This window comes from Pelobates fuscus, chromosome 3, assembly GCF_036172605.1.
Source record: "Pelobates fuscus isolate aPelFus1 chromosome 3, aPelFus1.pri, whole genome shotgun sequence".
In the NCBI taxonomy this organism is placed as follows: Eukaryota; Metazoa; Chordata; class Amphibia; order Anura; family Pelobatidae; genus Pelobates; species Pelobates fuscus.
In genome coordinates, this window is record NC_086319.1 from 259,396,601 (window position 1) to 259,414,697 (window position 18,097).

Below are 18,097 nucleotides of genomic sequence, written 5' to 3' on the forward strand. Positions count from 1 at the left end.
TGGCAGGGTACATTCCCCGAAATGCGTGCGCTCAGGGGAGTTGTATGCATGGGATTCCAGTTGGACTTTCCCACTCTTGTGTGCTAGGGGGCCAGTGCATGCGCCCGGGTAGCATGAGTCTCTGGGCCTCAGTCCAGCTTCAGCCGTGTTCTGCAGGGATTTTGTTTACGTGCCGGCGTGGCGTGCAACTATGTCCCTGTGGTGCTGTCTGGCATCTTGCTGGTTCGAGATGATGTGCTTGGGTGAGTTGCTGGAGCATAGGGTTTGCCCGGCGGTCTCGCTCTGTTGAGAGTGGGAGCGGGTACGTGCACCCATGTGGTGAGGCTATGCCACCCACCTAGTCAACTTTCGGCGCCTGTTAGCCACTTGGAAGGTCTGAGTTGGGAGTCCATAGTGGCGCCTACGGGTAATAGGTTGAATCCACGAGGCCACTGTGTGGGCCGCTCGTTGGTAGGGTACTCCCCTGTCACATAGTATCATACAGAAGCTTAGGCCAAGCCGGTCAAGTGCTTCCAGGGAATGAAAGGGTAGGTAACTGTCCGCATTTTTCTTCCTTGTACCATGCTGGGCGGCCATCTTGGATGTGCCTCGGTTGTTTCTTGCACTAGCAGGCTGTGTGGTTGAGATTACTCATTTGCTGTCTTGGTCCGCTTGTCTAATGGGTCCAGAGGGGGGGGGAGTGGGTTGTCAGCAGATTTTCCTGGGGGTCCGGTGTTGGAGAGAGCGCCGCCTCTCCCCAGCTTTCACTCCAGCAGGCCGCAGTCGGCGTTTCTTTTGTTTGGCTCTGGAAATGTATCGTCCGACACCGGAGTGCACCCCCGACGTGGGTGGTGCCCCCTGTGTGGTCTTTGGGCTTCGTTTTTGTAGTTTGTGCCAATTTTGTTGCCCACCCGACCGGAGCTCCTCTCCCCCACGTCCGTGCAGCTTGGCGGTCAGACTCCGCCCCCCCGCCATGTCAATCTTAATACGGTGCCAGAAAAAGGATTGACCTTGACCCAATCTGTGCTTTGAACATTCTGCCTGGAAATAGTGAGAAGAGTTAAAGGACATTGTTAGGAGGTATTGTAAAACTGATAGAACTTCCTAGGATGTATATTTAACAACTTTAACAGCTAATTTAAATGTGGTAGTTGATAGTTAAGAGCAGGATGGTATGTTTTTGGAAGGGGTGTTGAACCTGATGAGTTTCCATACTTATATGTTAAGTCTTGAAATCTCTTCAAGGTGATATCTTGTGCATTTTGGAAAACAACGGTAACCATACATTCTCAGGTTTAGAGCAATGCCCATCTTTTCAGAAACGTTATTGATTATATGTATAACTGTTAACAAACCCTTTTGCAACACATGATGTATTAATTTACTTTGCTGACTTTAAGAAAAGCTTTCTTCACATCCTTATTTCTCAGGCTGTATATTATTGGATTAAGCATAGGTATTACCACTGTGTAGAAGACAGAGACCACTTTATCCTGATCACTTAAAAAAATGGAGGTTGGACGCATGTACATGTAAAGGTATGTCCCAAATAATATACCAGTTGAAAGTAGGTGAGATGAACATGTTGCAAAAGCTTTCTTCCTTCCTTCTGTGGAGTTGATTCTAATTATGGCATAGAATATATTGCTATAAGAAATTATAAGGACTGGTACACAAACAAGCACATTTGTTCCCATAAAAGTAAAAATAACAAGCTCACTGGACGAAGTATCAGAACAAGACAGCTTTAAGATTGGTGGTACATCGCAGAAGAAATGGGCTATCCTGTTGGATTTACAGTAAATTAAGTTGAAAATGTTATTGGTATGTATCAATGCACTGAGGAAGCATATTGTATAGCATACAGTAGTCAGAGTTATACACATTTTTTCTCTCATTATAACGTAATAAAGTAATGGCTTGCATATGGCAGCATACCGGTCATATGCCATTATAACCAACAAGAAGAATTCCGTCATTGCACAAAAGCAATAGAAGTACAGCTGTGCTGCACAAGCTATGAAGGAAATGGCTTTATCACTGGAAAGCAAATCAGACATTGTTCTTGGAATGATAACCGTTGAGTAGAAAATATCTATGAATGACAGGTGCTTTACGAAGAAGTACATAGGAGTATGCAGATTAGAGCTTTTTGTTATCAGAAATATCATCCCCCCATTACCCATAACAGTGAATATATAGAGAGCTAAAAAAATAATGAAGATAATCTTTTCCAAATTAGGAATATCTGAAAGGCCATCAAAGTAGAAAACATGAACCAAGGAGTGGTTTTTCTCCATCACTCTTATATAAGTAAATACAACTACAGATAATAATGCAGTAATATTATATAGAATAAATGAAAAACTACTCAATAAAACATATTGGGAAATGAGATTTAGCTTGATAAATATGTTACTATGTACAACGATAATGGTAAAAAGTAAAATATTGCCCATACAAATGTAGCCCTTTACTACTGTCCAAACAATTTGAAATAACCGTTTCATTGGTGGTGGGCACTAGTTAAAGAGATAATATAATTTCTCGCATTAGTCTCCAGGCTCACACATCCAAACACACTTTGCTTGTAAGCCAGCATGTAATAGATTCCACAAAATACAAATGCATATATTTTAGCATGAGGAATACAATGTCAATAATTGGCACAAGACTGATCCATGTTATAAATGGCTAAGCCTTCAGTGTTATACATCCTGGTAAAAGGATTCCCTTTCAAACCTCTTTCTCACTGCTCTCTAATGAGTTTACGAAATACAAGCATAGCAATCAAAGCACGCTCTGTACATGTGCTATATAAATCTGTAACTAGATGGACAGAACCTTTACAGATGCAACTAGTCAATGAGTAATAAATTAACACATAAAATAAACACTTTGCGTTAAATTCTTCAATGTTTTTCATGAATAAAAACACTACACCTGTAGGAGTTATATGTCCAAATATAGAATACTCTTAATCATCAAACATAGTTAACAGTTACTTAATTGATCCATTTATCGAATGAATATTGAACTCTCTGTCAGGTATTCATCCGCTTATAAAAATGTGATTAATGGAATTTACTGTTCAGACATGAAAAGTTGTGCCGAGTAACAATCAAATCCACAGGAGGGTTTGTGCTGAGCAGCAATTATGCAAATGGGACCCTGATAACTGCCTTTGGGGCCAAAGGCCAATTACAGCCTATCCGATCCAGAGGAGGGGTATTTAGGCCCAGTTCTCATCCTGCTCAGTGCCCTGTCGTGGTTTCCCTTGTGGTTGTCCGAGAGCGCGTTATTGATTCTGGTAATTCTGGTTATTTGACTTTGGCATTGTTTTTGACTTCCCTGTTTTCTGGCATCCCTGACTCCTGACTTTTCCTTATTGTTGTGTCTCTTTCTGTTTCCCTTGACCTCGGCTATTCCTGACTATTCTTTGGTACGTTAGTTCGGCCATTCTAAGGTCCGGTATACATTACCTATCAGTCCTCTGTATTACACAATTCTACGTGCTGGATCAGTCTGTAATCCTGACACTCACCTCATGCTAGTACGGGGGGAATTTGAGCGTGTACCCTCTAACCTTCAAATGGTACAGTTTTAGGGGAGAAAGCAAATTATCAATGTATTTGTTCATCACTAGAATAGAAAACTTTCTGTTTAGGTTATTGAAGTTTACTAGATAGGTCCAGTAACTTTTATCAGACCTCAATGTTCTATTTATTTATCTTGTCATGTTAATACAAAGCTTCAAATAGAGGAGCATAAAGGAGGCCTGAAAAAACAATTCCAACAAAAGAGACTGACCAGACGTGACATACTAAAACGTATTTGAATCCTCCAGTAGCAAAGCTGGAGTGAAGCAATGTTTAACATCTACGAGAAAATAAACCATGACAGTAATGATAATCTGTATACAGATAGTCTAGGACTCTAGATAGGGTGCACTCTGATAAGCAGTTGGTTAAATATTGCAACCAAAATAAAAGCAGAAGTGAATACCATGATATGAGAAACCTTGTGAATATTTGCTGCTTCTGAATATATACTGAAAGTAGTGTTCCTATGGAACTTAAAAAATACAGGATAAGAAAATAGCAAGATTGAGATAACCAAAGCTGGTACAAAGGAAGTCACGACTAGAGCATGGTTATAAAATGACAAATGTCTTACGAAAGACGGTTGTACCCACAGTGCTACAATGCTCTAGCAATGAAAATATCATACAGAGTTGTAGTTTTATAGCTGGCTAATAAAGATATGGGATCCAGAAAACGTCAGGTAATTAGATCCCACTAGACTGGTTAATTAGAATACAATAAAGGAGAAAGCATAGCTGATGAGCAATTGAATCAATGTGCTGAAGAAATATGCTGGTACAGAGAGCAGAGCTGGAACAAATTCCTTCAGGTATTATACTATTATTTTAGAGAAATTAATGTGTAGGTTTACTCTGTACTAATTATTAGCTCTGTTCTAAATTGGAAAGATATACTTGAGGGAATAGATCAACTACTTTGTTTTAATTCAGGTACTAAAATGCAAGGGAAGTGAGTAACAAATAAGTGTAGACCTGAAAATGGGCCCACCTTAGCTAATAACAAGTTAGATTTTTTAAAGACTGAGAGATCATGTGTATTTGTGTGTGCTTGGGGGCAACACACCCAACATACCCAACATGCTGCCCTCTTACCTAGTCTCTGATGTCAGATGAACATGTGGGTGTGTGGACCCACAAGGTTTTACCTGGCACCATTGATACGGCTCTTATGGCTCTTTTCAGACTGCACATCACTGTGGCAATGGAAATGTCCTCTACAATGTCTCAGTCTTGGTATTCCTGCACATTTTAGAGTGACCTTTTATTGTGGCCAGCCTAAGGCACATCTCTGCAATAATCATGCTGTCTAATAAGCATCTTGATATGCAATCCCCACTTGCAAGGATACGTGAAAATGAAGAATTGTACTACTGTATGCCATTGATACTAGAGCTAGTTGCAGCTCCATAAACGTGAGTAGGACTATATCATTTTCCTTTTATTTTCCCTTGTAAGAACATACTACCCTATTATTCCTTTCTGTTGTTTCATACGGACACCACTGCTGAACCCACGCTGCTATGCCCATTGATGAATTACCCAGACACTTGGTAGAGAAATTGTTCTGATAAGTGCATATCTACATTATCTCTTGGACTTGTTTTACCATTTTGGACTATATATGTGTTTATCTATTATATAATACATACTGTATATATCACTGTACATATCAAAATTGTGGCACTACCCCTAGCTCTTTCTTTCTTTTTTTCTGTGTTTTAACACAATATGGCCAGTTAGTGTAACCGAATTCCCATATTTGTTTGCTAAGATAGTGGAAAATGTATTCATACTTACCGTAATTTTCTTTTCTTGGCTATTATTCATGGCAGCATATACACATGGGTTAGCTCCTCCCCTATAGCCGATAGGACAGGAAAACCACCAAGGTTTTAAAAGGAGGCTCCATCCCTAAGGTCCTCAGTCAGTTTACAAGCTCTACAGTACATAAATAGAGACATTAATGGGTGGGAAATATATGCTGCCATGAATAATAGCCAGGAAAAGAAAATTACGGTAAGTATGAATACATTTTCTACTTTCCTGGCTAATCATGGTAGCATATGCACATGGGGAATACCCAAGCTTACAAAGGGAGGGACAGAATAGCCAATCAAATAATCAGAATAATTCAACATAGATAGAAGAATGAACTGAGTTAAGTACTTGAGTACCAAATTGTGCATCATAGACTGTTTTAACGAACAGTATGAAATGCCAGACAAACGGGTCTAAAGAGGTTCAAATGCTAGCTTACAAAAAGTGTCAGCAGAAACCATTGCCATGGCAACCCATGATGCTGCAACAGCATGAGAGGAGAGTGCCCTGATACCCTCCAGCACAGGTAGAGACGTGACGTCCAAATTGTGCCTCATTAATTGCTTCAATGTCCAATATGTAATGCAGGACAAACTAGTTCAAAAAGGTCCAAATGCCAACTTTACAAAGTTTCAGCAGAGACCATTGCCATGGAAGCCCACGAGACGCTGTAACAGCACTAGTGGAGAATGCCCTAAATCCTTTGGTACAGGTAGAGAATGGCATTGAAAGGCTCTCACGTTAGGCAGGATCTCTGGTGCTACATGCAAGACAACCATATCCTGTTGAAATTCAGTGAATGGGGGTACACAGGATCAAGCCTGGAGTTTACACATTCACCTTGCTGAGGTACCAGTCACCAGCAACATCATGGAAGCTCCTGCTAGAGGTTCAGTCACAGTCCGTGAGACCAGTGGTACGTCACATATTGGTTTCAACAACCTCAGCGGAGGCTTGAGTTTAATTGTTGCTTACATGAAGCAAAGCACCAGGGGCATCAACGCTCAATCGGTACCCTTCAGTACAGGTAGAGAATGACATAGATAAGCATTCACCATAGGCAGGATCTTCAGGTGCCAAATGCAAGACGACCATATCTGTTGAAAAGTAGTGAAAGGGGTTCACAGGATCAAGCCTGGAGTTCACCCATTCTCCTTACTGGGGTACCAGCCACCAGCACTTTCTGTGCTACCACCATGGAAGCTCCTTCTAGAGGTTTGAATAATGGTTCAGTCGGGGCCCGTGAGACCAGTGGTACGTCACATATTGGCTTCACCACACTCAGTGGAGGCATGATTTCAATCAATGCCTATATGAAGCAAAGTGCAGCTAAGTGCTCCTCTAGAGTGTTATAACACAGAACCTTTCAAGGCCTGAACGAGGAGTAATTCCAACAGACAAAAGCATGTCAAGCTTAGTAAAGCCTGTATAGGATTGTAAGAGTATCTCAATGACCGTCTCAGGGATGCCTATACTAATATGGACTCCCGCACCAACAACAGAACTTGAGGAACCTGGTGTGTCATGGGGCCTTGTAATAGGTCTGGACGTACTGGAATTTCCCTTGGAGGTTCCAGAATCATCTTATTCATCATAGGAATTAGAGTCGACACGGTCTTCCACTGTCACCTTTTGCATTGCCTTTTTAGGAAAGTCGAAAACAGGAAAATATGTATATCAGACTAAAATTCTAAATTTGAGTCAGTGTATCCTGAACCTGAGCATTCTGGTCCTAGCATGTAAAAAATACTTCAGGACCTGGTAGTTCCAGGAAATGGCCATCAGATCTATGTAGAGTATCAGACAATCTGCGTCAACCCCGAGGATACGTCAGGACATGGTTGCCAATCCACCTTGTCCACAGTTATTCGGCTCCAGCAAACAGCCATTGTATTCTGAGCCACTGTTTGTTCTTCTGTGCCCTGATCATTATGGGCTGGAATTCCAACAATACGTATCTGTGAGACCCATCTTGATAAATATAGGATACAGGTGCATTGATATTTGAGCAAATTTGGACCCACTCGTTCTTCAGCAAGCCTCTGAAGTGAAGAAGAGCCTTGAAAATGACTCTTAATTCCATACAAATGAATGGAAATATTGTGCAACATGGTCCAAACACTGTGCAACCAATCTTATAAAAACTGGAATTCGAGCTAATAATTGACCAATGAGGTTCTGTTCACTGGAAACTCAGAGATCTAATCAGCTGCCAGGGTAAGATGTAACTCCACTGATGGGGACATAGTAAGTGGCTGGCTCCAATAATCTTTCTATTGTTAGACCATAGGAAGGATCTGTAAGGAATGCAGAGATGCCATTGGGCCCATCTGACAAGTCTGCTGGTGGAAGTCAGGATTCCTAGTAGTTGCATCTATTTTCTTGCTGTTACCAAGCAGAAATTAAGAAACTGGGAGAGAAAACCTTTACAATCTGTGGAACTGTTCCCGAGATAGGGAAAAGCAGAGCACTCGGGAATGTCAACCACTGAGCTGGTCTGAAACTGCTTTTCTTGATATTCATCAAGCAGCCAAACTTTAGGAGTTATGAAAGAACTATATACCTCTGTGTGCCTGCCTTCTGAGGGTCTAAGGCTATCAGAAGTAGATCCTCCAGATAATGGAACCCGGTGGAGTTCTGGACTCTCAATAACACTATAAGCACATAGAAAGATTCTTGGGGCCGCATTGAGGCCAAATGGTAGTGCACTAACATGGAAGTTCTCTTTTGAGCTAATGCCAAAGATTTCTTCTGCAGATTGGACTGAAAGTAAGCATCCTTGAGATATATAGAGGTAAGGAAATTATCCTTCCAGATTGCTTGCGATATGGATCTGATTGACTCCATTCCGAAGACTCTGACATTCAGCCTCTTGTTGGCCCCTCTTAGGTCCAGTGTAGGCTTTCATGTGCTTTTCCTCTTAGCACCAGAAGAGAGGCAAAACTTGTCCCTGGAACTGCTCTTGTTCTGGGACCTAAAAAAAATCACCTCTTCGTCCAGAAGGCTTCTTCCTTCAGTGCTTTACCTTTTGATTCATTGGTCTTAATACTCCTGTTGGTATGGAGACTCCTTTGCCTGAAGAAAAAACTCCGGTCTATATCAATCTGGACCATGGATACCACTCAAGCCTCCAGAGTATGACGAGCCCAGGTATGTGTGATCAGAAAAATGAGGCTCCTAGTACTGGAGGAGATATGTTCATTGCTGAAGAGCAAAACAACTGCTTTATAGCTCCATTAGAACCTTGAAAAGCAGGTTTACCAACTGCCATGAGTTACCTCTGGAGTATTCCCTGCAGGGCCAGTAGCTCCATGTAACTCAGAAATACTGGTCACTGGAGGTTCTCCGGTCAGACTATGAGGAGCTGGGATCCTTGGAACTTCCATCCTGAGGTACCAATATCGTGCAGCCCTCATTCGCCTTTTCAATTGAATTATCCAAAGTTTTCCCAAACAGCACCACCCCTTCAAATAGAATGGTGTAGAGGGCAGACTTGGAGGATGAGTCATCATCCCAGAAACAGAACCATAATGCTTTCTTAGCTGCTATAGATAAAGCCATTTGATCCAGAGAATATCCTAGTTACATCTAAGGAAGTTTCTGTGAAAAAGTCTGTTGTAACCTGAAGACTTCAGACTGCCTCTTCAGTCTTGGCTTTTAATATCTCTCTCCATAGTAGCCTTTAGATCTTTAATCACATATTTCATGTTTGTAGAAACAGCAGCGGAAGTCACAGCTGGCTGGCCTCCTGCAATGGTAGGCGTAACATTTTGGACAGGTCTGTGTCCACCTATGATCCATAAGTGTGCAACTTGGGTGGTGTAGTTCTGGGGTTGGAAATAACTTCCTCCACAGGGTAAAGCCTGGCCTCTTTTCTTACCCCTAAGGCCTCTGGAACTTACTTTGTAAGCCCTGCCCGCATGTCATGTGGCTGCACAGTGATAGGTCATGCTGAAGCGACAACCTTCTGGAGGAAGTCAGTGCATAACCGATTCCTTCCACTCTTTTCTCCTCATAACCAGATCCTGGTGAAGAATCAGACATCTGGCAAATAATATTAACTAAATATTACCTGTGGTAAAGTATTAAGAAAAAAAGTGCACTGTTAAATTCTATAAGAAACCAGCGAAACAGCTTTAAAACAGGCTGAAGACAGCACTTATCCATGTCTGGAGACCCTGCAAATACTTACCAAATAAGTTTGGGATGTTTACTGTAATTTTCCCTTTATTTTAGGAACTTTCTTGCAATTGCCCTTATCTAAGATGGTTGCCACAACTTGTATTCCCACAATGCAAGTCATCTGTATTAGGCCCAATAAAGCACAAACTGCACACATGTGGGCCTATTCCGAGTGTGTTTGCTGTTTAGAGACCAGGGAGAGGACTCTGTCTGAAGCTTTTCTGGGACGGTCTCTCTTCCCGCGCCTTGGCTCCCAGACACAGAGGCTCATGGGATGAAGAACCCCTGTCATCCTGTGTAGGAGACCCCCTCGCTGGAGTGGCAGGCTTTTCATATTTGGGAGACAAAGGAATTGCGACCCCCCCAAGCATAAAGGATCCTGTGATAACCCCATGTTTATGTGTGTGGAAGACCCCTTGGCTATGCATAAAAGCCGTGTGTGGCAACAACATTTTATTGTACCTCCAGAGCTGTGTGTCGCCCAGTTACTGGGGGGAAATGGATCTTTTGATACTCTAAGTGGTTCCTGAGCGGCTGAAGGAAGATAATAGTGGAGGTAACCGGTCAGGTTACCCGGGGTCCACTACACACTACATCCACTACACAAACACTCTTTATTCACTGTACATACACCACATCCACAAACACACTCTGCGTTTACTATACACACTGCATCTGCTACACAAACACACACTCTGCATTCGCCACACAAACACTACATCCATTACACATGCACTCTGCATTCATTATACAAATTCTAATTCACATCAACTATACATACACCATATTCAGTCCTGCATCATTGTGAGCGGACTCGGTAGGAGCCCTGTGGGTGGACTCGTGGTATTCAGAAACAATAATTGGCAGAGCCCTCTTTAGAGCTTTACAGTCTAGTAGAAAAGAGTTCATCTCTTAATAAGAAAATATGGTAATGGAATGAAAATTGTTTTTGTGAAAGCTAATAATTCCTTACAGTGACTTCTTGCAGTCCTCAGTTTGAACATTTGAAAAGAATAATCCTAAAACATCTAAGAGTGTTAGGTAATGACTCTCAATTAGAGAATTTGGTTGAAAATCATAATAAGAAGTGCAAATGTATTGCTAACCACTGAAGAAATGTGCAGTAGATAAGTTGGCGCAAAAAATTAAGATAAAATCTAAATAGCTTTGCAGCACCCACAATATACCCAGGTAATAAGGTACAGAAACAATCACAAAACAGAAAAGTGCTGGTGCGCATACATATGTACAGAACCCCTCAAGTGTTGAGAAGTATTTACAAACAGATGATACAGTGCAAGCAAGTGTGATCCCTTATAGGGTGTCTACAAGCCCAGGTGTATATGTGTATATACTTATAGCTGTTACACTGTACAGTTTATATCTGTAGTTAAGGAGACAAAAGTAGGGGGGAGGGAACAGAGAAAGCACTCCTAGTGCAATACAAACCACTGAAGAACATTACGTGATGTCTTGTCACCAAGTCTTTATATTTCAAATTATCGACAGACTTCTGGCTGTCTACATGTGACATGTATATATGTCGAGGGAGAACCTATTTGAGCTACTGGTATGTGTAAGTTACAAAGGTGTTTATTTATTCAGTTACAGGAAGAATGTTGATATTAAGGAGTATATAAAATCCCATGTGGTCGATCTGCTCACATGTACTAAATGTAATATTTGGGGGGGGGGAGGGATGGGGCCTAAGAACCACGGCGGGTGAAGGCGTTTCAAATTAACTTGATGCCTGATCTTTCTATTAAGCTGATTAATCGACTACCAGCACACCAAAATGATTATTTTTAAGCATTACTTGCTTTTGGTGCTAGTAGGGTGTCAGGAATACAGAGAGATCCAACAAGCAGAGTGTAATAGGGAAGTAGCGATATAACAATAGCCAAGTATAGAAAGTAGATTTGTCAAACAAAGCCAAGGTCAGAACCAGAAAATACACAGGAATATAAATGCAATATTGGGAACACAACTCGAACCACAACAGGGCAATGACCTATGTTCTAGGAACTCTTTTTATAGTGTGTCTCTTTAATTTTATGGCCACACCTCCAAAACAATCAAATTGGATTGTTTTGGTGAGCCGTGACATCATCAGCATCATGAAGTCGGCGTGCTTGTGCTGTGTAATAAAAGGAGGCGAACCTAAAGCGGGCAACGTCAAAACCACTGAGGAGAGAAGAGGGATCATGAGCACTTGGAGCAAATCTACAGGCTGCTTCCATGACATGGGCGTACCTCGAGGTATCTGAGTTGATTGTTCCCACTGCATTTCCCAGAGGTCCTGAAGAAGCCTAGTGTGATTGACGGACAGGTGAGGTGGCCAATCGCTCTTAGAGCTAAGCCCTAATGGGGTATATTGTGGTCCTATTTTTCGCCCTCTGGACTGGTGGCGGTTATCTTGGTCCCCAGTGGCTTGTCAAGTGCATTGGCATGGTCCTCTACCGCTGTACCTAAGCAAGCGGGGATCTCAACTTACCTAATCAAGATGGTTGATTCTCGTGGTATGCAACATATACAGTCTGCGAAGGAACATCAGGATTATGTTGAGCTATCCCTGCAGCAACTGGATGAAATATTTGACTGCCTTTGGGCCTCTCTGGAGACACGGCAAGCAGCTCTGTTATTTCAGCATTAGTGGAGTGAGAATGTAGAGGAAAGAATCAAGTGGAGCGTAGGCCCCCTCGGGCACACAGTTTACGAAAGCGCACATTTCCTCTGCTACTAGCCCACCTGACCCAAAGGTTAATAGGGGTGAGACCAAATCTCATCATCCACATAGACAGGAGACCGACCACTGCCAGCCACATCTGGATCTTCTGTTTCTCCCTTTTGGGGAAGGACTTGGACTCTTTGAGCCCCCAAGTCCGTAGAGCACAGATGCTTGCCTATATACTGGCCCAGGACTGGGGGGATGCACCACTTTGTACCCATCGTAATGCAACCTCTCACCCACTCTATATATATATATATATATAGAAAGTACTTTCTGAACTTGGGTATAGGCTGAGTGGATATTGCCAACCTAGGCAGCATTGCAGCTTGTATAATGAGACTTTCTCATGACCAGCTGATAACAACATGTCTTCTCTAAGCCCATCCACTCCTTGGAAGCTTAATGTGCTCTTTATGCTATTGTTTATACTTTCTGTTTTGCATTCTTGTCTTGAGCTTCTTACATTAAGGTGCAGTACCGCCAAAGTGAGTTGGAACACAGTGGTCATTACCAGTTTTATTTTGTTAAATTTTAACTGACCAACCGTGTTTTCCTTAAAAATGTATAACTCTCTACTGACTGTTTCTATAATAGCCTAACTATACTGACATATACTTCAGCTTTAAATCCCTAACTCTGTACCTACAGGTTGCATTTTAGCTGTGACAGTATAGGTTCTCCCCCTATCTGACCTAGTGTGCTCCCCATGATGATATGCAACTTTTAGCTAACATATTCCAGACAGTAGCTAGTTGACTTAACAGATATATGCATATGCGTATGTTTACGATGTATGTGTTACACTCTGTACTACGTGTTAAAATGACCTGCAGGTTGAACCTAAAATGTGGCTGATCATGCTTTTATGAAATATTGTACGTATATGCAAAGCAACAATTAAGAATTTAATTAATTTTAAAAATAAATGTAATATTCAATACGTTGGTCAAACTTCCAGGTGTTTGAATGCAACAATTAGAAAACATGTGAAAGATGTCAAGGCAGAAGAAAAAAGAACTCAACTAGCTAGCCATTTTCAAACTTCTTATAATTGTGAATTGATGTAAAGATGAGATAATTGCTTGGCTCTGTTAACTTATTGTCACGGGTGGCGGTACGGAGACCGGGACCCCTGAGTGCCTGATGATGAAGGGAGTCTCAGCATGGAAATAGACTATTAGGGCCTGGTGCAGAATAACCACACGACCCCTGGTGTTGAGCACCAGCGTTCGTGCGGCCACATACCAGGGCACTGATGCAGCTACTGCAGATCACAAGAGCTAGGAGCTTGATATGCAGACCTCCCAGGAAATGGATAGGGGGGCTCTGCAGCAGAAATGTATCCAGTACAGAAACCAGCCAAGACTAGAAGAGGCACCAAACAAGACATGACTTAAAGAACCCAGAATCGGAGCAGGACAGAAAGCAGAACCCAGAACATGTACACAAGACATTAGGGAAACATGAGCAGGGCAGGACAGGACTGTACATGAACTGGGAATACAAGACAAAATAAAACAAGACAAGATATAATAGGCAAAACAAGAGGAGACAAAACCAAGTACTATATATGTAAAACATTGAAGATTTAGACATACATAAATGGCCAAGATGTATGCAGCCAACCAACTGCGGCAAAGTACTCCAATTAAGGTGGGTCCTATCTACCTAGATATGCAAGACTAAATAAACAATAATAAAACACACACAGCACTTACCTGCAAGAAAAGGGCAGATGACTTGTAGCAACTGCCTGCAGGAACCAACTGAAACAAAAGGATTAATGGAAAAGGAAAGGGTGTGGCAACATAAAAACAAACATTTAAAGGAATCCAAGAGACTGGGAATTCCAGGAACAGAATACAGGAATGAACCCAGAAAACCCAGCATAAAGAAAACCAGACATGGAATAGAAAACCAGAAAAAACAAGAAAAACTAAACAAGAATTGTAAATTCTTGTAAAAGTACTGTAACAAAGAATTGTAAGAGTACTGGATACCAGAAGCCAAGGCCAGACATCTCCGCAGAACAGAACAGGATGTGGCATAACTCCCCTCTTAAGGAGCGACCTCTGGGCTCGACAAGCAGCTCTCAGGCAGAGACCAGGAAAGAAGCGAGGATCCAGCAACTAAGTCCTCTAGACTTACCGGAGGCAAGGATTCCTCAACACAGCAGAAAGGAATTTGCTGCCCACATTGCTACTTTAATTCCTTTGGAAAGGTCTCTTGCAAAGGAACCACCAGCCAGGACCGAGATCCACTCCAGAATAGGAGCACTGCCACAAAACAGGAACCAGAACAAGGAACCAGGAACCAAGCAACACAAGAGAACACCTGAAGCGACCACTGTACCGCTTAGCAGATTGACCTCCTCCACGACAAAAATAAGGAAGCCATCTCCAGCAGACTGGTCCAGATACAGGATCTCTTGCATGCCGAATAACCAAAAGAAACCAGAACAAGGAACCAGGAACCAAGCATCACAAGAGAACACCTGAAGCGACCACCGTACAGCTTAGCAGATCGACCTCCTTCACGACAAATATAAGGAAGCCATCTCCAGCAGACTGGTCCAGATACAGGATCTCTTGCATGCAGAAGAACCAGGCAGGACATGACACAGACAGAACATGTCAGGAAAGCTGCAAAGTCCACTCCACGAAATCCAAGTGCCTACGGCCATCTGTCACGGGTAAATCGGACCCCTGAGTGCCTGATGATGATGGGAGTCTCCAGCGTTGTAATGAACTAACAGGGCCTAGTGCAGGGTAACCACACGCCCCCTGGTGTTGAGCACCAGCGTTTGTGCGGCCACATACCAAGGCCCTGATGCAGCTTCTGTGGATCCCAAGAGCTAGGAGCTTGATATGCAGACCTCTCAGGAACTGGATAGGGAGGTTCTGCAGCAGATATGTATCCAGTACAGAAACAAGGCAAGGCTAGAACAGACACCAAACAAGAAAACAAGGCAAGACTAGACGAACCCAGAACCGCTGCAGGACAGAAAGCAGAACCCAGAACATGTACAATAGACATGAGGCAAACATGAACAGGGCAGGACAGGACTGTACATGAACTGGGAATACGAGACAAAATAAAAAAAGACAAGATATAATAGGCAAAACAAGAGGAGACAAAACTAAGTACGATATATGTAAAATATTGGAGATTTAGACATACATAAATGGTCAAGATGTATGCAGCCCACCAACTGCGGCAAAGTACTCCAAGAAAACCAGAAAAACTAAACAAGAATTGTAAAAAGAGTACTGGATACCAGAAGCCAAGGCCAGACATCTCCGCAGAACAGGACAGGATGTGACACTTATGCAAACTAATATGAGTAAGTGCTAAGCTCATCATGAAACGCTTTACGTGGGAGGGTCTTGGCAGGTGTCTGATTTATGGTTTGACTTACTAAAGCCAGTTGTTACAAGCTGACGCTTGGATGTTGTGTTACAAGATTTCCTCACATTCCAGATACAGCTATTACTTGACTAATACACATGGACTTACAGTAAGTGTTGTGACTGCAACAGAGGAGTGTGGTGTGTTGAAAGACCCATCAGGTAACTGCAGTGGGGCAGGTTGCATAAATGAGTTTTGGCTGCCTTTTTTCTGCATATTCGATATATTGAGCCCTGTTATGATCTAGTACACTACCCAAAATATATGTGGGATAAGTAGATAACGTGATTTATTTTATTTTCTAGTTTACAAGAAATTATCTTATATTTTCTGAGAAAAGGCAGTGTTTACATTGCTTAGGGACACCTCTAGATGCTGTAATTCGGCAAAGCAGGATTAACCATAAGGGCCCAGGAGATAGAGAGGGGCCACATAACCATACATTTTCTTGGCCCTATAATTATGTGTCTTCACGATCTGCATGATGAGATGCTGAGTAGAGCAGCACTGCGATAACTAAACATGCACACTAGCCCCCAATGTTTCCCTATGATGAAGCATTAGGATGGCTGAGAGAATTATCATTAAGGATCTCTGAAGCTGCACAGACACCAGTCTGGTGGTGGATGTAAGGTGAGTAATTTTGATTTATTTAAAGTTTCCAGGTTTGGGAGGGGAAATAATCTAAAATGGCGCAGAAATTATGTGAAGTTAGAAATCCATGCTTGTATTGCTAATATTATAATGTCCTCATCTGCCATTGGCTATTGGCTTTGTTTTTAATAATATTAAAGCAGTGACAGTAAAGAAAATTGGAACTCTCTCAGACTTAGATCATAAAAGGTCTAAAAAACCATGCGGTAGCTTGACCATATATTTAACTGTAAATCATTTCTTTGCCATATATATAATTACGGTACTTAAGAAGCGTGGAGTATTCAAATACTGACTTTAATAAAAGCTTTATTTTATATATTATTATTATTTCCCTACTGGAAAATTCTGTTTACTGACTTTAATAAAAGCTTTCTTCACATCCTTGTTTCTCAGGCTGTATATGATTGGATTTAGTAGTGGTATTGCCACAGTATAGAAAACAGACACAACTTTATCACGATCATTTAAATAAATGGAGTTTGGACGCATGTACATATACAGGATGGTCCCAAATAATATACCAATAGAGAGTAGGTGTGAAGAACAAGTTGCAAAAGCTTTCTGTCTGCCTTGTGTGGATTTGATTTGAAATATTGTGCAGAAAATATGGGTGTAAGATATGACTACAAGTATCACAGAATAAACCATATTTGTTCCAATAAGTACAAAAAGAACAAGTTCAGCTATTGAGGTATCAGAACATGAAAGCTTTAGTACAGGTGGTCCATCACAGAAAAAATGGTCTATCCTATTGGATTTACAGTAGGTTAAACTAAAAATGTTTTTTGTATGTATCATTGCAGTGAGCAAACCATCTACATAGCATGCAGCGGAAAATATTATACAAATGTCTCTTCTCATGATAATGTAATAACGTAAAGGCTTACATATAGCAGCGTACCTATCATATGCCATTACTGCCAACAAGAGGCATTCAGTAGTGATGCACGAGGCATAGAAGTACATTTGTATGGCACAAGCTAAGGGGGAAATGGCTTTATCATTGGAGAGCAGGTCGGACATTGTTCTTGGAATGATAACTGTTGCGTAGAAAATATCTATGAATGACAGGTGTCTCAAGAAGAAGTACATAGGAGTGTGCAGATTAGGGCTTCTCGTTATAAGGAGTATCATCCCTGTATTTCCCATAACAGTAAAAATATAAAATGCCAAGAGAATAATGAAGATAACTTTCTCCAGATTAGGATTGTCTGTGATGCCATCAAAGTAGAAAACAACAATAAGAGATTGATTTGTATCCATCATATATGTTAAGAGACTCCTTAAATTACTGTGGAAATACAAATGAAAAAAATATCTTGAACGAATGTACGTGAGTCAAAGAGAAGCATGGCTAATAGATTTTATTTTATCCTGTAGGTTGTGTAATTAAAAAAATGTTATGTCTACACAATCACAAAAGTTGTGATGTTAATTACAGACCTATACACACAATTGCATACAAACACACACACAAAATCACATACATACACAAACAATCACAGATCCACACACACACACACAGCCAATCACTGCCAAAACATACACAAAAATCACATGCACACACATTTAATACTAAAGAGGTCTACCCAGCCTCGCTACCTTGCTCTGGGAGCACTGGAGTGAATCCTTTTCCTGGAGGTCAGTGATTGCTGCTGGGTTGGAGCCTGGGACCTCTGTGCTCTTCATGCACAGGTCCCTTGCGCGCCCAGCAGTGA

General features: G+C 41.6%; 2 protein-coding genes across 2 annotated transcripts; both read right to left on the bottom strand.

The window, feature by feature from the left end:
* Positions 1–1,355: 1,355 nt before the first annotated feature.
* Positions 1,356–2,279, bottom strand: LOC134601741 (olfactory receptor 5AP2-like). Its single transcript, XM_063446244.1, has one exon. It carries the CDS (start codon positions 2,277–2,279, stop codon positions 1,356–1,358), a length of 924 nt encoding a protein of 307 aa, XP_063302314.1.
* Positions 2,280–16,703: 14,424 nt separating this feature from the next.
* On the bottom strand, positions 16,704–17,645 carry LOC134601742 (olfactory receptor 5AR1-like). Its single transcript, XM_063446245.1, has one exon. The coding sequence runs from the start codon at positions 17,643–17,645 to the stop codon at positions 16,704–16,706; it is 942 nt and encodes a 313-aa protein (XP_063302315.1).
* Between the last annotated feature and the right edge of the window lie 452 nt (positions 17,646–18,097).